The sequence below is a fragment of the Zophobas morio genome, unplaced genomic scaffold (assembly GCF_036711695.1).
Source record: "Zophobas morio isolate AGI-343-1 ecotype UQ-CSIRO unplaced genomic scaffold, CSIRO_AGI_Zmor_V1 ptg000011l, whole genome shotgun sequence".
Lineage (NCBI taxonomy): Eukaryota > Metazoa > Arthropoda > Insecta > Coleoptera > Tenebrionidae > Zophobas > Zophobas morio.
This window is the reverse complement of record NW_026972116.1, coordinates 9,899,901-9,921,621: the sequence shown is the minus strand read 5'-3', so window position 1 is coordinate 9,921,621 and position 21,721 is coordinate 9,899,901. Positions and strand designations below refer to the sequence as shown.

Sequence of the window (21,721 nt, the reverse complement as noted above, 5' to 3'; positions counted from 1 at the left end):
GTATTGTAATGAAGTCCGTCGGCCGACTCTCCACTTTTACCCCTACAGTACGAAGAAATGGATCTCCCGTTTCTGTCTGTCTGTCTGTCTGTCTGTCTGTCTGTCTGTCTGTCTGTCTGTCTGTCTGTCTGTCTGTCTGTCTGTCTGTCTGTCTGTCCATCTGTCCGTCTGTCTGTCTGTCTGTTTGTCGGTCTGTCCGTCTGTCTGTCTGTCTGTCTGTCTGTCTGTCCGTCTGTCCGTCTGTCTGCCGTCCCGATTTTTTTTTGTATGTTTGTGCAGAGTGATTCTTCTGTAAGTATTCTCTGGCTGTGCGAGTGAGTTGTCGTTGTCACCCCTTGGTGCTTGGTACCCGGGGCGGACCCCATCAAAGTCCATATGCATTTCTTTTAAAAGAAAATGAAATTTGACTACTTAATTACTTAATTAAGCTGCAGTTGAGTAAAACGGTCCGAATATTATTTTGATAAAACCAGTTATTTGACAATTACGATTTTATTGTATCAAATATAGGCGGCCGCAACATCACTGTATTCTTACATTTTCGACAAAATGGAGGGAACCGTTTATTAATTTGATCAATAAAAGAAAATTCATTTGCAAAGCGAGCGCTCGATTGTCTACTCCACGAGACCCGCTTGTCGAAGTTCGTATTATGCATCTAAAGACTAGGAAAAATTAAACAACGAACATTATAATGTTAATAAACAAAATCAAGGTGGATTCATAAACCATAACTACAAGAGTAGATTATTTTATATAGATAATTTAAATATCCTTTATTGCGAAATTTTAGCTGACATCATAAAATTGTTGGTGGGGATGATTAGACAAATTTGGTTGACAGAAAATTTGACAACAATCGGTAGTTTCGGAGATTATCTGTCTAATAAAATAGACGCCGGGATAACAGATAGACGGAAATAGGAGACACAGTTTTTCGTACTACAGGGGTCCTGAAACGTCCAGAAAACATAAAAATAAGCATTCGTCGGATGGACTTTACTACAATATTTTTTAGCTTACGCCCCGAGTTTTACCTGCAACACTTCAGATACTTGTTACAAATTTTTAAGTATTTCCTCAAAAGCAGAAAATTGTTAAGAAAGTAAAAATCCAAAAACTAATCTAACACATTTTAATGGACTCTTCTAATACAAACTGAATCTTAGTCAACTCAAGTTACTAGTGAAGCAATAAAACCCAGGTTGTGTTCTTTTTAGAAACTCGCTGAATTTGCAAAAAAAAAAATGTAAAAATTGGCTTTGATTTCAAAACGAGTTGCGAATGATACTGTTTATAAATGGCGAAACAACTAAATCAGATTTGTATATTTAAATGTTATTTTAATATTGATTTCAAAGAACGAAATTTGTGTAAGATAATATAAAATCATTATAAATTCATAATCAAAAACACACTGATTAAAACGTTACAAAAAAATTGGTCTAAGGCTATTTAGACAGAACTTCTCCTGCTCCGAAAGTAAAGTCGAACAAATGCAGCTTCTTGCAAAAATGATAAAATTTAGTTTTACGAAATTTATTTTCATGATAACCCCTATAAGTTAAAATAAAACTATGTCTGGATTGTTAAACTACAAGTAAAGAAGCATGTTATGTGTGTGTTTCAAGTAAGTTTGCCATAGCAAAATTTTGTTATGACGTCATCAACATTTTAATAAGGACACTGATATCAATTTGAATACGTGCAGTTGATTAATAAAGAAAAACATATCTCGAAGGAAAAAAACAGCTTAAGTGTTAAACAAATGTAATAATAATAGACAAAATCGTATCAGATTTATAAGTTACAAGTACATGAGTAAATTATTTCACAAAAATTTGGATAACCTACACAATATAATGAGCTGAAATCCTAAATACCATCCACGTGGTATTCCTCATATAAATACAAAATTTGACATCAATCGGTCCAGTAGTTTCAGAGATTATCGCATAATAAAAATCGACACAAACGACAGACAGACAGACGGAAAAAGAAACATATTTTTCGTATTCTCGGGTTCACGAAACGTTATTACAACACTTCTTTTGTTTAGGATCGTAAAGTCAAAAGAATAATGGATGTCATCGTTACATTCCTGGAACGTTGAAAACAAATAACTATGTTTTGTCCAATTTTAAATTATTTAAAAAGTTCACTAATCTATAACTGCGAAAAATAAACATTTCAAGACGGAAAAATGAGCAATACTGTCATTAGTAATTCAGTTTAAATCTGTTCTAAAAATTTATTTATCAAAATAAAGTCAAAACAAATTTTGCTGGTAATTTTACGTCTACGCCTCGTCAAGAAATCGTCAATCTTTTGGACCAAAATAGCATTTTTCACATTAGTATCCAACTATTTTTTGTGGTTATAGAAAAGTTGCAACACTTTTACAAGTGAAAATTTTGTTAAGTGATTAACATTTGCGAAAAAAACACAGTCCAAGGTAATTAAATTTTTTAACAACCACAAACTTTTGAACAGTTTGGAACTTCCGCTGTTGTATTTTAAATAATGGTCAACACGACAGAATAACTTGTTTCATGTTTTATATTTATTTTTTTCAACACTGAACCATATTGTCGAAGAACCCGAATCGTGAATTATTGGCCGTTATACAAAAGCCACTAGTATCAGTAATATTAATATAAATATTTAACCAAATACAGGGTTGTTAAAATTTTTATCTCCGGCTTTTTTGGATATTAATTAAATTTTGAAAGAGAATTCACCAACAATCGAAAAATATGTGCAGATATAAAATAATAATAATAATAATAATAGAATGTGTAAAATCGCAAAAATTATAACCATACTCTTTCAAAAGTATTTTATTTCGTTTGACATTCGAAGTTCCCACATTTATGTAATCGAAGCTTCGGAAAATGTGACACTTTTAATATATGTATTTACCACGTTCGGTTTTACGGGTGGTCTTGGAAAAATAAACTGTATTTTTTCGAAAATAGGGTCATTATGACAATTGTATCGACATTTCACACCCCGTAGAATACGAAAATGTCGGTCATTCGTTTCCCCCTGTGTCGTACTATAGGTGATTTTATTAGACAGATAATCTCCGAAATTATTTAAGTGTAACTTACGAATATTTCCGCAATGGTAAAACGCTCACCAAATCTCATATATATAATAATTTATGTTCTCATTATGGTTTATTATTCTACGAGCATATTTCAGAAACCCTCCTTTTAAATTCTCTGAAATCCTTAAAGTAACTTCAATAGTGTTACACACTGTATGTGTTAAAATTAAAACCTTTTTCCGTACCAAAAATTACTAAATAAATCTGTAGTCAAAAATACGTGTAACATGCACTGGTTGTGCTTCACATGCAAAGAGGGTTCTACCCGAATAAGTTTAGACCAGTTTTTACATTTGCGGTAAAAAAGAACGTGTGTTAGTATAATTAAAGGCTGCGTTTTCAATGGAGTCCTCAAATAAAACTCCCCCACAGTTGCACAGGATGTCTGGACAATTCTCCGCATGGTTTTAGTTTATAATGGTCTTCATATTATAATGATTGAAAAAATACTTGCTTTGTTCGAGATTTTCAGAGGTGCTGCAGATCAAATTAGTTTTTATTTAAATTTCATATCGTTGTCACCTAATTGTACCTGATAATTATTTAGAAATCTAACACACTGTAACTCCGTTTTTATCTTTCTATGTTGTTCGCTTTTACTACTTAAATGCTTATAATGTGCAAACGCATTTAATCCGACGTTGCTCTACGTTTAAGCAATCAATTTATTGTTGTAAAAGTTATTTAAAAATAAATTTTGTAATAAATATGATCTTCTACATTGATAAATTTTCAAAATGGATTCACAGTGAACAGTCATTAGCTGTTTCAACATAAGGACTAGAATAGATCGACACTATTATTAATATCACTGCGGAGAGTTTTATCGATACCTAGCATTAATTGTTCTAGAAAATAAAGTTACTATCCCCTTTCGCCACGTTTTCATAATGTTTTGCTTCCATTTGTTTTTCCAGCAGTATGCGGTAGTTTTGAACACAAAAAGACCAAATTATAGATCCTCTAAGATATTTGATATTCGAAGCAGGGGGGCTCAGCACGTGTTGCTTTTTTCTTAAATAAATATAAGCACATGAGCTCAGAGAAACACGTGTCTCGGTAACAAACTCTATAAATAATAAGCACGCTTTTATCTAATAGATTCTTTCTGTTTTTGTGACTCCTCACCATATTCATAACCGCGTCTCCGGTTTTAATTTCATACGTCACAATTTCACCTGACCTTCCTCATTTGCATAAAAAAATATAAAAACCGGTAAAAGTCATAACGTGATTGTGTTATTATTATAAAACGGCGATTTCCTTGTTCGCCAAGACTCACAATTTTAATTTTCATTGAAATGCTACGGATTCAGGTTAAGGCCGGCGAAAAAAGTTAAATAATGTTGTCGTGAAGCACGTTGTTTATTAAATAATGTTAGTAAGCTATTCATTTTACAATAATATTTTAATCGATGACGGTTAATTGCACCTTTCGTAAAAAAGTGCGAACGTTACAACGTAAATTTACTTACGGAATTTACGATATGAAAACAGTGCACGAAGAAAAATGACACGTGGAGTTCAAGATAACCTATTTTGTATGCAAAAACTATTTTTAGTTTTGTTTACAGATCAAGTTATTAAAGTGCAACATTCGCGTGATATGTAGGAAGTATCCTTTTGCTTAGTTATAAACAAACGTATCCTCATTTGCATTTGATTTTGTTCTCTTGGAGTATTTTTGCATTTGTTGTATCGTGTGTGAAGTTGTTGTTCAGTGTGAATGTTCGTATCAGATGTTATAATGCCTACTTGCTAAATTAGATATGGCAATTGTCCTTCGCAGTTAAAAAATCTACACGTGCCGTTTCAATTATGTAGACAATATTACATGCACTACAAAATAAATAATAACCTCACAAAGATTAGAGAGATAAGATTATCACATTAAAAACAATTCCGAAATACCCCAGTGCACCCAAAATGCATAAAATAAATCAACAATTTATTATTAAATCACTGCTTGTTTATACAACTTATTAAATTGAATTATAGAAATTAGAAATTGATGAATAAAACACCTCATTACTTAGTTTGCGGTTTGAATTTACAGTAGCGAAATACCGGTATGACTAATGAATTTTTAATTACTATTCTGAAAAATTCCGACGGTTGTGAATTTGCTCAAAATTATCATATTTTTATAAAAAATAGCTGTAGGTGTATACGTGCTTGAATTGAATTTCATTATAAACATTTTTTTAACAAAACAATAACAATAGTGTGGATAGATATGTGCATAATAGACAAGTACGAGTATGTATCAACTTCTAACAAATCTACACCATTTAATTCCGGTTATCACTCACAATTTCGCAATTAACTGACAAAAATGTTATCAATGTTCGCAAAATATGTACTCATTGGAAAAGTACAAATAGAAGGTGTTGCAAGAATTTGGATACTTTAAGGAATTTTAAACAATAACAATTGGAAATTGATATATAAATAACACTTTAGTTGCAAGGAAACACATAAATCGGAAAAACAAGTGCTAACATTTAAGTATTAAATATCTGTTTTGTCTTCAAGAATGAGGCCAATAAAAATTACAATGAAAAAAATTTCGTGATTTTCTTTAGATATCGTGTGATTCTAAAATTCGTGTTTTTTATTTTGAATTTAAAACTACTTAAAAACATTTATTTATAAGAGACGAGAGACTTTTTGTACAATTAGACAAAAAGTTCCAATAACAGGCATCTACTTATGAATTAATAGAGAAAGTTCATGCAAAATCAGCTATTGAAAGAATTTGGATTGGCAAAGATTCTGTTTACTGCTAGGCACGAATTTTTGTACTTCTGTGATTGATTAATTAGATGAAAGAAGCACTTTTCCGCACATTAAAAGAACTCATGAGAAACGGAAAGTAAATATCACGTCCTTTAGCTTTCCTCGGCGAAATTCCTCACTGGTAATCACTCCCAGCAACACCTGTTGATGCAGCCTTCCGGCTCTGTTATGATACAAGAGATAAAGACTATTGTATTTACGACTGTGGTCATAAATGGGCTAAGAGCCGTATAAATTTAAATTGGTTAATGATAACTTTCTCCATATACTGATACTCGACGTTTATCCATTTCATGTTGCGAAGAGAAATGAAATGATACCTACGTAGGTACAAATAATAGTACCCCGCTCTATTTACAGAAAAAGAAACCGAAACGTGAAACCAGCAAGCATAACGGCGTGAGTGCGGAGTAGTGAACTTGACTCTAATTCTAGTTTCTAGTTTACAAACATTAAATCCGAATGAATTATTAATTTACTTCCTGGTTCGCAACGTGTTTGTTTTTAGGCGATTTTTTCCACAAATCGTAAACAGGAAAATTGTTGCTAGGACGGAAATCTATTGTTTTGGGTCAAAAGACTGGCAAGGGCACTAGTGACTTAAGTCTTATGGAAATGAGTCATTTCCTACGATAATGCCTTGACGTCAAGGCCGTGACTCCGTTTTTTTCAGTTCAAATGGGCTATAATAATTTTATATTTTGACGTATTGAGTTCCTATTGTTTTAATGTCAGTTTGGTAAAGTTGGAAATGAGGAGACACAGCTTTGAGAACTTACATAATTTATTGCACTGCTTACAAGATTAGTAGTTTGTTGAACAGTTCTGTGTCGATACTGTTGTTGTTCTGGATTATCGATTGATAATAATTAAATGAAAATGTGTCACATCGACAAGGAAAATGTTGATCTAACCTCATATCTTACTTCTGTTTTGAAATAAACAGCGCAGTTTTCGGCGTCATCTAGTAGAGCTTATTAATAATTTCGATATTTTCCGTACGTAATATAAAAATAATGAAGAAAGATGTGGGTTAACGTGACATCTACAAAAATAACTTTAGATTTCTTACTACAATTTGGCTCATTTTGCTCATACGTGAGACACGACAGACGATCATTTGCAGAAGCAAAAACATGTATTTTTGTTAATAAGGATTTATTAGGAAGATTAACAATGGGAACACCTGGTCAAATTGTGAAACTCACTTCGGAAGCGCTAGTTTAAAAGGGGCTATCGTCCTAATATCGGCGAAGGTCCTTGAGTAAACAATAATGGGAACATTAGCCACTTTATATTTCACAAAGAATATTCTATTTACTACAACTTTTATTATTTTTTTATGCGAAGTCATGTCCTACTTTGGATTTGATAACATTTACGTACAGCGGACTTACCAAGCGATGAAGAAGCTTGGATCTTACGTATCATGTGTAAAAATAGACCACTATTATCGAAAAACATACTACAATACTGAAAATCAACGCCTTATCGCTTCAAAGAAAAGTGGAAATGTACATAAATAGACGTGGTTTCGTATATGAATAATTAAAACAGTGACTACTGCAAAAATATTTGTGGTCTTGTCATAATTCCGTTTCTTCACTTCAACACTCTTCTAAAATTATCTGTGTGGTGTCAATGTCGTGTTTTTTTGTTTAACAAATCACAAGATATTATAGAAATGTGTTATGTTACAAGTTCACGGTTTTTTTTCAGACGCAGAACGACAAAACTAAATTAATTTTGATATTCGAAATCTTAACACAAGGTCATGGTAGGTCAAGATTTAAATAATTTTAATCTGAAGATGTGATGTCAACCTTAGGTTGTATTTTATTGTTATATCGGCTAATTCCACAAATACGAGATAATTCTGTAAAGCCGTAAAACGTTGCCACATACATCCGTACCTTACAGACAGCAAGTAGTAGGGTTGCTCAATATTTGTTTATCGCCTTTTGTTACCTGTAATTATATTATATACTAATAAATTACACTTTCGCTAGAGCTATCGTACAAAAAATGTGTACATAAGTAGTCTCCAAAAGTGACAAAAAGCTTTCTAACCACGCTAAAAAAAATCTGGTCCACGTTCGAAATCCAATGGTTATCTTTCTGGCAGTAACCTTGATACGAATTAAAAATCTTTTGAGGTCGTTCGAGGTAATGGCTACTAATTGTTTATGTTTACACAACATGAGCTCGACAATTAAAATCCATAATATTTTGAGCATTCTTGGGCCGTTGCATTTTTTTCTAAGGTCGCTTACTTATTTAATTAAAAATCCCACTTCGTTGCATTATTTTGCTACGCTGCAACCTTGAGAAAAATGCACAACCAAGAGTAAATTATTTCGTGTATTGTCTAAACATAGTACACCAAAGTTGGGAATTCTTCGTCCTTGTTCTCTATTGTTATTCAAAACTCGTAGAGCTGAATAAAATAATGATCATTCATTACAAAATAAGCACTTTTGTACTCAGTCTTAAATCATTGTCTGTTATTACTTATATCCGCATTTCTAGAATGACTTATCAATTATATACGTAGCTCTTCATCGTCTGAAAATGATCGGATAACACACATTTCCTTTTATTTGAATCGAATTAGACACTTATCGTTCTTACCAGACTCATGTTTTAAGGAAGTCAGATTACAGAGCCACGGTATCATGAATTGCCATCAATAAATTACATAACGGTTCATTTCGGAGACCTTTTAATCGGTGGTTATGAAATTGTTGTTGGAAGTGATGCGAAACTTTGGTAGTTAATTAAGTAAATTGCTGGGATGGCACTCGCTACAAAATAAAGTTATCTTAAGATGAGTCTAATGAGTGTTAAAAAGTCACTCATAAAGCCTCATCATGATTTCAAAATAGAAATGTCTTAGTAAATATCACCTTTGTGTATCCGCGTTATTATAACGCGAAAATATTTTTAATTAACATATTTATTTAAATTTAAGTAAACGCAAGCAGTTTTAATTCGTTAACCTTTTACTATCTGGCAGTTACTACAGTGATAAATTTTTGGTATTAATACGCGTATTTGAGTAACAAATGTGTACGAAGTTCTACATGTAACCTTAAATCAAACAGGTGGGTGTTTGATAAGGCAACAACTTGAGGAAAAATATGGGTCCACAAAAAATTTATGAATAAATATAAAAATATCCTAGGCAATTTTTGAAAATTTAAGTAGGTATATTGTTTGGATTGGACACCAGTGTGTAGGAAATATATATAGAAAGTTTGTTTTTTTTAGATAAGGAAAAACAAAAGAAAAATTTACGTTTGCAGACGTCAAACTTACGTGTGTTGTTAATTTATTGTTAATTTAATAGGACAATGAATTATTTGTTATATGTAAAACGTTATATCTTAACACATATAGTGATATGATTATCCTAATATTTAGAACAATGAAAATTTTCTAAAATTGCACAAATATTGTAATCTAAAATATAAATTGATGGTGAAGTAGATACGGGTATTTATCTGCCAAATTAAGTTATTTGAAATTTATGTAATAATGTGCTTTATGGTTTTAAGTAAGCTATTATTCATTCAAATTCGGCAACAGTTTTTCTTATCTAATGTCAAGGTTAACTTCTCTTTGTTTCACATGTTTATATTATGTGTGCCATTAAATCTTAAATGATATACCTTTTAACAAACAGTAAATTATTTACCTACGTATACCTAGAACGTTATTTTTGTATCCACTAACATTTTAAGACGTGATTATGAGGGGTTGAATGAACACAATAGCAGGACAATTAAATTTTAGTGGATACGAAAACAACGTTCCAATAGTGGTTATCACAACAGAGTAACTGGCTTTCGATTAAAACTTCTGGGTAATGAACATTAATCGACAAGGAGAGAATTTGTTTCTGTTTTTTAGAAGCAGTAGTCGTAGAATAAGGAAATAGGCCGAAGCAAATATTTTCTTGTATTTATAATCATGTGCAGACTTTACAAATTAAAGTGTTCTCATTATCTTGTTCTATTTTCCAAGCTGTAAGACTCTTGGTAAATACAAACAGCGAGAAATCTCACCGAAGAAATGTCAACAACGGTTGGAAAGAACATTTATTCGATGACGTAATGAATATTAAGTGTACGTTGTCAATTTTCATATCAATTTTACCTATAATTGCGTATATCGACATGATACGAAATTAAATTAGTAATTTAGAGTTGCGGATCTTTTATAAGTCGACTTTATTTATTTGAAATTTGATTTTTTTTTTAAGAATACATATTATATTTTTAAGTTTACGTAGGTTGTAAATTAGTACCGAGAGAGCAATAAAAACATGATCAAAAATTTCGGTTTGTCAGATTACCGTCAATTTAAAAGTTTGAGGCGAAAATGCAATAACCGAAGACAAACTTTCAAAAATCCATGACTGTCTTTGATCGTGTTTTTATTGCTTTCTCAGTGTATCCTTTCGAAAAGTCTACTGTATATTTTTTCACGTCGAACAGGGTGACAAAATAAGTATTAGTCAATGTTTTGGTTGTTTAGTTAACCTTTTTCATCCCTTTAAAAATTTTATTAGAACACTCGTTAAATGATCCAAAATTTAATACGATTCAACTAAAAAAGTGTCAAGTCGTAGTAATCTAGAAGCGTGACACTATATTTAAAAAAATTAAGTAAAAGAAGATAATAACACTTTTAAAAATTTGATAACAAAAATATTTTTTTAGATAAATTCTATATTTCAAGGTGATGAAATGCATATTATTTTTGAAATGTGCGTAACTTGTTTATTTTTTTTAACTCGTAGGTCATTAAATAACAATTGCCAAGAAACTCTTTGGAAGCACTTTAACTTTTGATAACAAATCATAATCTAACGAGGAACTGCCAGAAAACGTAAAAGGTATAAGTGGATACAAACAAACTGAAATTGGCTAAGTTGCCATTAGAAAATAGAATCTAAAGTGAAGTAGATTCAAGTTTTGCGTTGGCATTTATATTATTGTTAATTAAAACTCATTAGTGACCCGGATATGATCGGCATTCAGGCAAGACGTCAAATTGTTGACAAAGTTACTACTGGTATTATTATTATTATTATTGATTTTTGTAGAGAATCCTATTTGTAACAACAGGACAAATGTTGTTGAATTACTGAGTGATTGGAAGTACTAACCTGTTCTATTAAAAAAAAGGGAACAGTGTGAGTTTCAACTTAAAAAAGCAAAACATAAAATTTTTCAGCTCCTGAAAGCTTTCATGGGCTTGTGTAATAAAACAATACAAATATAATCTGCAAAATGTTGGCATGCTTTATAACATGGCGAGTACATCCAGGCTAAAATCATTTAGTTTTGTCATTACGGTCTCAGGAGTTAAAAAATGAAAGTATAGAATAGCAGGGATGGCCAACATTAGGACAGACTTACTGTGACGTCCATCGTCGGCTTAGAAAAGTCATAAAAGCTCGACGTCCCTTTCCGAGATCGTGCGAAAAGCGGCTCGCACCGGAAACGCGGTTCTGAAAATAGTCGATAGCGCAAATAATGCCGAAACAGCCCCTCCACATCGAAAACGAGTCCGGCGACCCATCTCCCTGTAGAAGTGATGTTTGGTAATCGGACTTGCGGTTCGATAGCGCGATAATGGACCCGCCCACACGGAAGTTTGTTTACAACAATTCAGCATTAGACGACGTTAGCAAACGCTATCATCTAATACGAATACGAGCACTGCCGATGTAGGATGCCTAACCTAACCCAACTTGTGCGCATTCACGCCGTGTCCAAATGAAAGTAAAGAGGCAGGCAGGCACTTTGACGAAGGCTCCCGACGTCGGCACGACCGTGTATCTGAGTCAGTAGGACATTCGAACCCTACTAGTCTGCACTGCACGTTCTGGCGAGCAAGTCGCGTTGAGGTACCCTTCGGTGAACAGAACACACGCGTGTGTCAAGGTGTTTACATTGTGACAGTGTGAGGCCACCCTAATATGCTATCATAAACTGACAGTCCGATGATTCTGGTTAAACCGTGCAAGATGCCAGCCACTATTCCCGACTCGCCGGTGCTCAAGAGTCCCGGATCCTCCCCCAGGATTAAGGAGGAATGCGACGATTTCGTGTGCATTGACGAGTCGCCTCTGGACCTCAGGATCAACTGCGGCCGGATTAGTCCGGGAGCCAGGGACTCCGGCACGGAGAGCGACGACACGGAAGACAAGATCATGCAGGAAGGACCCGACTGCAAACCCTACAAAAAGAGTCTGATCAAAAGATGTAAGTGGCCCTATCTTTTTGAAAACTGGACGGCTCCCAAAATTTTCGGGTTTCAAAATCGCAACCGCAGACTATTTCGGACTTTCGGTTTTTTTTCAAGGGCCAAAATTTCAAAAACTGAAGCCAATATTTTTAAATTTTCAAAATCTTCATCAGTAGTACAGGAAATTTGGAACAGGAAATCAAACTTGTTTAAAATTTCGGTATCGAAATCAAAAATATTCATGGTTATTATATTGCAAAAATAAAAAAAGTACACACTCACGGTCGATTTGTGTCAAAAAACGGATCCAAGGATCACATTTTTTTCGAAATTTTTGATTTGGCACCATCACGCGCCCTCCCACCTGGTGGCATTCGGCGTCTACCTTAACACCTACCATGCAGATTCACGCTAAATTATCCAAATTAACATTCCGCATGGACAAGTTCGGTCGATCTAGCATGGTTTCCATTAATTTCGCTTGCAAATGATTGATTAATTATTCATTTTGCCATTTCAATAGACATGTTATGGTTCAAGCAATTCCCAGTGGCGGGGTTGTTGACATATTCTTTTATAAATTGTTTAGAAGGCTGTCGATTTTTTGTTGAATTATGTAAATGCGAAATGGTTTGGTCGGTCACCAATTTTGACCTTCGATTAGATGTGTATCAGGTGTATGTCCCAATGTACCATTGTGGCAAGTGTTGAACCCACCGGATTGCGCGGGTGTCTGACCTTTCCAGGGACAACCATCTCCATAAGTTGACACAAGCCACATCCGCTTGTTAAAGGTTAGCTAGGCAAAGTCTTTATTACCGGCGATTTCCTTTCGATGATTAATACACTCCGTAGGCAGGTGGATGTACAGATTGCCGATCAAATTATCATACCAATTATAAATCCGCAAATGCTACTGGCTACAGTCTTGGTTTTACGGCGAGAGATTGCGGCAGAATTTCGCTATAACGACTTTCGCAAAAATTTCGATTTTAAAATGCATTATTTTTTAAAGGAGGACCACTTTCCAAAACACTCTCGTATGTATTCAGCAGATTTTATTTTCGGTCATCAAAAAATTCTTTTTATAAAGGGACATCACGTTTTTTATTATTTTCATTTATTTAAATTGTCTGAATTGTTTAATTTCCATGCATCTTATACCTCCGCCATATTATGTATCTTTTTTTTTTAAATTAAGCATAATTATGTCTTCACAATAGTTAAAAGAAAGACTCCACCTGCATTTGGTGTAATGCCGAGCTAATTATAATTAATTGGCTGTGTTCGCACCTCGTAAGTCAAATGTTTACACGAAATATGTTTAACGAGATAAAAACCGCCCTGTTTATATCGAAGAACAGTCGAAATGATGACGACTTTCCGAACGCGCGTATGTTTAGAGATGGGAGTAATCTAGGCCGGTAGGAGGTTTTGGTAGTGATGCGTAATTGTCCAGGAAAACATTTCCAGCGTAGAGTTGTGCAATAAAAATATGATAACAGATGTTTAAGATAATAAACGTTTACTTTAAGTTTGCGAGCTCGTCCTTAACCTCAATAGCGATTTTAGCAATAGTTGTACGCATTATGGAAACCGCAGCAAAATGTGAAACCATTAAATCGCAGAACTTTCTTCAGATTCCCAACATTTTCTACGCTACAATCAGTGAAATTTCTCCGAACGCATGCGATCGCCGCCACTGAAAAAGATTTGACCCATTTTCGAGCGTACCGTTATTTTTTCCGCCGCCCTAAAATAGTATCAGGTAGTGCATCCTTTATACCTGCCACCCTCTGCGATCTTAATTTCGAAGGCGGCACGCTTTATTACGGTTTTTTTAGCGAACGGTTCTCTTGCAAAATGTTAAAAGGATAAGGTTACTGACAGGAATCCACCCTCTCTCGAAAAATCGAGTTATAGGAAATCGTTTCAGCGTAAATGGAAGGTTCAAGGTTCGAGATAATTTATTTCTGTTTGATCGTAATTGTTATTTCCTCTTGGAATATTAACAGTTCGAAGAACCCCAGATTTTACCCAGACGCACACAAATAATGGAGGCCATTTAAATTTTTTGAATATTCATCGGTGGGAGTGGGCCAGGACAGGTAAAAACGCTGGACTTGACCCACAAAAAAGCTAACCCTTTTAGGTTGGAATTCCGGCGTTATTAATCGCTTTCTTTTCGTGGAAGCGACTCTAATCGCTCATACAAACAGGGATTTGGTCATACTTGCCCGATTCCAGAAGGGACACCTCTTATTATTTAACACGACCGACACGTAATTAGGATTTCCGGTGTTGACCTTATAAACATGGTACGATAATAAACACTCCAACCCACTAAATAAAAACTAATGAATACTAATTCACATAGTAATGATGAACTTTCGACATTTAAGGAACGAGGATGAAAATTCGACGGAAATCCGGGAAATAAAATATGGAGACGTGGTTGCTTCCCGACAGTCGGTTTGTACTAAACAATAATTAGAAGCCTGAGGGCTTGTAACGCATTTATTCAGAGACGAGGGTTCATAAAATTTCAAATCTCGCTCGGTCCGACCACCCTCTGGGTCAAGGACGCTTTATCTGCCCAATCGATAGCGAGAGCTTCCTTGTTTTGATTTATTTAATGCCCGCCATATACAGGGTCCTCACGCTGGTCGACACCCGTATCTAAACAGCCTAACCACTAATTTATCGCCTGCTTATTAGACAGTTGCACAACGTGTGGCGTAAATTTTTGGCGTAGAGTAGGCCCTGTTTTGCAATTAGACGGTCTTGCGTTTCCCGGTGAACTTTTACTAATCGACGACGAAGTGGGCGTGTCCAACGCAGGCTACTAGGTCGGAATTTTTAGGCGACAGTTGTGTGCTTTTTCTGAAAACAATTCCGCGAAGACAGTTCGAAGTGGAGGGGCATTTCCAGCAACCACAGCATTTTGTGGTTTATACGAGCAGTGTAAACATATTTTTTTAAGACGCGGGAAAAGGAAGGCGGTTTGACATTGTCATTTTTGTCGAAAATTTCACACTTCCGGCACATATACGCATTTCGTAGTAGTTACATCTTATTGTCGTTTCACAAAGGCCGCATCAGAGGCGTGATGAGACGAATTAGTTTTTATGACTCGGTTATTGAAGCATTGTTCGAACGTTTTCCTGTTGGTAGTTGTTATTAGACAAGGTCAGAAATCCAGCGGTCCAGTTCGTCCACTCCTCAATTTGTCGGCTGTGATAAAAGGCGGTTTGCTGTCTGTTTTCAAGAGCTGTTGGAATCTAGAGAGACATTTCCGGATATTCTAACTACTCCCCCACTTGAATACTAACGTGTTATAATGACTACCTGTGGATGGGCTTTTTTCATGTGGGGATTTATCTAGCGTGACAAAGTGTCTCTGTTTTGTTGTTTTATCGTTCTAAACACCCTGAGAAATGTAGACCCACGATATTCTGACTCGTCACTAATTTGTTTTCCCTCGAGTTAGTGATTCAGAAAGTATTTTCCAAACCAGAAATGCGAAGCCTAGTGGCAAGGAAGTCGTGGTCGAGAATTAACCGTTTTCCTCATTCGTTACAACTCTCCAAAAATATGTTGCTGCATTGTCGGCTCATACTTCGCTGTTTAACCAGGAAATTGAATTTCCACAAACTTCCATGCATCACCTCGTCAATCAGCCTGAAATTTAAACGCAAACATCTGTTATTTTTCATCTATAAATACGCAGACGTTCTAAAATTTTATTACGAATTTTATGATCGGTAGCTGGTTTTACAATCATCCCTTTAAGTGGCTCATAAAGCCGGGGTAAATAACTGTCTAGCAAATAACGGGACTTTGTCAAAGTTGAATGCCACCCCAGATAACAGAAATGTTAACTGTTGTCGTAGTAAATTTAGGTGGAGATCTCATTTTATGCCCCATAAAGTCCTCATTTTTACCTAAACTTCAGCAACCCTTGACGATTGCTGTTTACATTCGACACAAAAATTAACACGAGGGCAAGCTGTAAAGTGTGGTAGTTGAAGCGGCGGGAAGCCAGTTATGGTTTGTAAATAATCGGTCGAAGAGTGATTGTGACAATTATTGTGGGGTGGGCTCGGCAACTTGGGTAATTTGTGTCTTCCGGATTTTAATTCATATTTTCAACGTAATTTATAGACCTAACCCCGGCCGTTAGCTCAGAATTCTACATGCCAACCATGCAGACCAAATAATTTTTTTCTTTTCATGTTCCCTTTCTTGTTATTTGCTTCTCGCCTCGGGCGAATGAAGACGTTGTAAATTTTTTTCCCGGTTATTTCCGTTCCACACTAATTAAATTACATTAAACCATATGGCTAGTACACGCTTTTACAGTTTTTTACGGCGTGGGATGGTCTCTTTCTTTAAATCAATATATTCGTCTGGGATTTGTTTAAGTAAGGGATTTTCGCGACCTCTACATATATAGATAACACACGATTTTCGGAATCGGCTGGAGGGGCTCATCAAAAATGGACGGATAGATTAAAACTGGCTAATGTTGAGGAACACAGTGTTGGGAGAAAAAATAAAAGAACACTAAAAGAAGCATGAATCATACAAAGTTGACTTGTCTTACGTGAATGGGAAAAATGTACAAAGCAGAAAGATAATGGTTGAGGACTACATATAAGATCAAAGAATAGTGCAAAGAATAAAAATTGAATTGAAGGAAAACAGGTTGATAATGAATGAAAACATAAGAGATACAGCTGAAAATAGAAAGAGACGATTTGCATTAGTAAAGTTGGAAGGTTAGGAACAATAAAAAAAGAAGAAAATACGTTGGACTGTGTTTCGTTTATTGAATCTGAAAGAAAGAAAACATGCATGTACAAAGAAACGGCGACCACATCGCACAGAATGTTGATTAATTAATAACACTGTGCCCATTCTCGTTGAGGTTAAGGTAATCCAGAACGAAGCTAGCAGCTCATCACTCAGACATCGTAATAGCATTAAAATTTTTGTGCGTCGCATATAAACTACCCAAACACGTGACACAAATTTTGCCCACGTATTTCCTTCAATGTCACGAAGAGCGAAATCCCGCAAGTTAATTGCCTTCCACCCTAAAAAGCCATAAAGTGGTAATGGTCCAAGGGTTGGCCCCTTATCCTTTTCGCCCATTCTAGAAGGTCAGAAAACTTTGCTTCAATAAATTTCACTTACTTGCGCGATTGATTCGGTGTCAGTGGAACTCAATCAGTCGATATTTGATCGAGCCCTCATTTGCCTCCAATTTGTTCGAATTTGCTGTGTAAATGTACGGGTTGTTTGCCAACAGGGTTGGCGGCGTGTCACCTCGTCAGCCATAGGCGCCGAGTTTTAAGAACTTCGTTGGGGCCTGCGTGAAATTTTCATTAAAAGGCGCCCCAGAGTTTGCGCGAACTATGTTTAACGAAAAAGTGATGTTACAGAAAATCGGACGTAAAATCAAACAAAAGTTTTTAAAGTTATAGAAAAACAAATAGCTGTTAAATAATTTTCGACAACTAAGCTTTCGTTTATGAACCATGTTATTGTAAATCAAAATAAACTTTGTTAGGGAAAAATAACAACCACGAATATTAATTTCTCTTCATCATACTCCACACTGAAAATGCTATAGGGTTGTTGTGATTTTTTTAGTTCGTATATTTTACGTTGAAAGCCATGTTCCAAAAATAATGAAGTTTACTGAAGAAGAATTACCTAATAAACAAAACAAAAAAGGGAAGGAATGTATGGGCTTGACTGAATCTTTCCCTCGGGGCTCGGGCCCCAAGGCACCCATTGATTCGACGCCTGTGCCGTCGGCCATCTTGGCGAATCCACTCCGCCATGTCATCAAGCAGTCTGACGTCTGTCAGTGAGATGCAAGTGCAGACTTGTCAATCATTTCCAGCTTCACTTATGCATGCTACCGTTTGATTGCGGTTTCCCCCATGAATAATGTATTCCGATTCCGGGAACTGCGAAGGGTTGGCTCCGGTTCGTCACTTCCGGACTTCGCCCACACGCAGTCCGGAACGAGCCGACGAGGTTCGCTCCCGCCGCGGAAAACGCCAATACCGGAAGCGATCCCTGTGAAAATTCAGAATCCATCACGTGATGGACGACGTTACGTCACACGCGATCAATGCGTTTAACTAGGCGATGACGTCACCACAATCCACCGCCAAGTCCATACGAAAGTGAGAGTGGTCGCGAAACTTTTGCTCCTACGCTCGGCTATTTCCGTCTCACTCGCGCTACTTCAATAGAGTGACGTGCGCTTACTCGACACCGTTGGCATTTCCGTATTGAAGATGACACTAAATTGTTCTTATCATGCGCTTTATGCGACTTGTTTATCTGAGGATTAGCGAGTCGTGCCGAGGATTCGCGGAAATGTGACTTAAGGGCGTTCTTGCAATGGAATTGCCAAAAAAATGTACCGTTTAGTTTAAAGGTTTGGAAGGAACGGTGGTAAATTAAGGTTTGTGGCAACCACGCCGTATCACTTATTAAGTGTGAAAAATAGAACAAAATTTTTATGATTACGTAAGAAACATTCACAAAAACAATTCGTTTCTTTGGTTTAGTACAAGTGTAGGTACAATTTTGTCGATTTCAGAGTAAGGATACCCTTACGTTTTTTTAGGATTAGACATATAAATGCAGGTTGAGAACTGCTGGAGTTCTGTACGCGGTCATGAATGTTTGTTGGTCTAAAAATATTGTACCTCCCAGGAGGCTGTCGATGTTATTAGTTTATGTTTAATTAGTGTGAGCTTTTTTTAGAGAATAGCTACTAGTGGCGGTCGACAGTACGTACACAGGTGCCCCCTGTGGCTATGATTAATTCAAAATGAGTGGGTCCAAGGAAGGACCATTCATTTTTAGAGTAAAGTTATTCAGAGTATGAAAATGAATTTTTTGTGTAGGTATTTAAGTACGGAAATATTTAGTTAAACATGTTCAGATGTAGACAGAGTGATTAAAATTTGTAGTGTTTGTCTGCGTGGTATGCGGTTTACTTACAGTTTTTGCGACCCTAAAATAATCCAACTTCCTGTCCTCAGCTATTTTTAAAATTTTCAAAACTCGTTGCGTGAAACTGAACGGTGTAAAACACGAAGCATAAAATGCTTGCAATGTCACGGTTGTTAGAGTGAATTATCGTTAGTTAATTGTTTATGGATGCGCTGTCGCCATAGGGTAGAGGTCTGGCTGTTCTCGTAAGAATGATTTATTATCAGATATTTGATTGTTACAAAATACCAAAATCAATTTTTTTTTTTAATTTTAATAGAGTTATGCAATAAGTAGGTAGCTCTGGAGAAACGAATTCCTATAAATTTTGAGTTACATTCGTTTTTTCATAACAAATTCCACAAATAATTCTCAGTATTTTAAATAATGAAGCCCAGAGACGAATAATTTTAGTAGGAGTTCTTTCAAGAAGCATAACAAATGTAAAAATAATTCCGGTGAATTCTAAATAACTCCAACTAATTCCAGATATATAAACTTTATTAAATATATCGATAATTCCCGGAAGAAATTGTAGCCAAGGATAGAGTAAAATTAAGTCCCCTAGGCAGTTGTTTTATACCCTTCACATTTACATTATTTTTTTTCATAATAATTTTGACAGCTTCGATCAAAAAGCCCCAATTTGTTTCTTACCGAGTTTTTTTACATTTATTGCATAGGTACATGAGCACGCACTGCTAAAGAACTTGCGCCCAGGAAGTGATACCAAAACTCCGATACTGTTATCAGAAGACGAACCTCTCTTGAGACCATTTCATCCTCTCCGAGGAACTCTTTTTCTTAAATACTGCCCCAATCAATTATCCTTTAAAAGATCTTAGAAGCCACTTTTGTAATATAATAAAGTGCTTTTTAAATAAAAGCAAGCTCATTTTTCGATTTTTAGCAGTGTTCTGTCGAATTTTTTTCAATGAGACGGTTATGTTTGAGTATGATTTTAATGATGTTGATGCTGAAATAAATACTTTTCGTTAGAAGCCGTAACGAAGTAAACAGCGATTCATACCTCGTAGTCCGTTGGCATGACATCCTCCATATTAGCATGATAGTAAGTGTGCGATCGCTTGGATAATCTTGTCACGTCATAATTTTCGGGCTCACCGTGTATATAGCGTCAATCGGGTGCCAAAAATTCTGTTGCTTTACTCTTGACGGAAACATTAAAAATACAAACACGCGTAGATTGCGTAGTTTTCCTGAAATAGTTGGCAGCAATTAGTTTCCGCGTATTATTCGCAATTTGCCGGCGTTGTTGTTACCCACAAAGACCGGAAATAGGTGCTAAATGATATAATGAAACAATTGATCGTATTCGTCAGACGGAAATCATGATGGATGCAACCTTGATGCTTGTCACTTTCACTGGAAGCGGTTTTGGCAACATCGCAACGTCTTAATGGAGGTCGGCGAGGTAACAGAAAATCACAAGTATTTCACATGCTTTGACCCAATTCCATCTTAAGTGCGACCAGATCCACACGGTTTCGTAGGAGGATTATATAATCAAGTTCTTATTGTTCGCTCCATCGAATTTTCACCTTTTGGAATTACACAACGCGAGTGACCTTCCTGGTCGTAGAGTATTTACGAGCTTATCTGGCGGCAAGCGCAGACTTCCCTGGAAACCCAATTAAATCCACAAAGTGATAAAGCGGCGCTGAGAGTTGTTGATGCAGAATTAATGAGGTCAGTCACAAGATTCTGCATGTGCAACGATATTTTTACATTGCAGTAATTCACTCTCGAAAAATATACCACTTGTTTGACCCAAATTGAGCAACAGCGATAATTCGCGCCTCCTCCGCCGCTTATTAAATCGGTGCAATAAAAAATAGCCGAAAAATTGTGCCAATTTATGAGGCTCGAAATAGGAACAGGAAAACAGATTTTACGAGGCTCTTGATCAAAATTGAGTAACTCGCGATAAGTTGCCAACTGAGAAAGAATTGTTCGGATATTATTTATTTGGCAATACTTAATTAAGTAGGTTGTGCCGCAAAAGACGCCGAAATTCTCCTTGCATTTAGTGCCAGATTTATTCATACGACGCATTCCTGAAAACGCTTAACGATTATTAAAAAAACCTTGACAGCGTTATTTATTCGTGGTAAATGCGCGGAAGCTAAAGGTGGACTTTGACGTCTGGAGCGATCTTCCTTAAGCCGTGCGCACACAAGCACAGCTCTGCGGTCATGCCATGCGAAAAAAAATAGCGGATTAGCGGAATTTACGTAAATGGCAATGAAAAAATAAGTCAATGACTCTATATCGTAAACGAAAATCGGCAAATAACTGATACTGCAAGAAAAACTATTAACAATTACGTAATGGGACGAATCTGATCCGTGTTATCGCCGATTTTCGAGAAACAAACACAAATCTTACGACAGAGGTTGACGGAAAAAAATTGGAAAACATTTGATTCGACCAAATTATAAACATGATCAGCGATAATTTCTTAAATTAGTATTAGCGTTAGCCGTGGTTTACATAAGTTGGCCACTG

At 35.8% G+C, this 21,721-nt stretch overlaps 1 protein-coding gene across 3 annotated transcripts in view; it reads left to right on the top strand.

Moving 5' to 3' along the window:
* The window catches only part of LOC135126892 (ecdysone-induced protein 74EF), a 380,527-nt gene that overhangs the window by 325,358 nt on the left and 33,448 nt on the right, over positions 1–21,721 (top strand). The window contains exon 1 of one of the 3 annotated variants that reach the window (XM_064053103.1): positions 11,630–12,186. The exons of the other annotated variants lie outside the window; for them this stretch is intronic. Within the exon in view, the coding sequence (XP_063909173.1) occupies positions 11,925–12,186 (262 nt within the window). The 5' untranslated portion in view covers positions 11,630–11,924. Of the gene's footprint in view, positions 1–11,629; positions 12,187–21,721 lie in introns of those variants that run through there. 3 annotated transcript variants of the gene reach the window in all.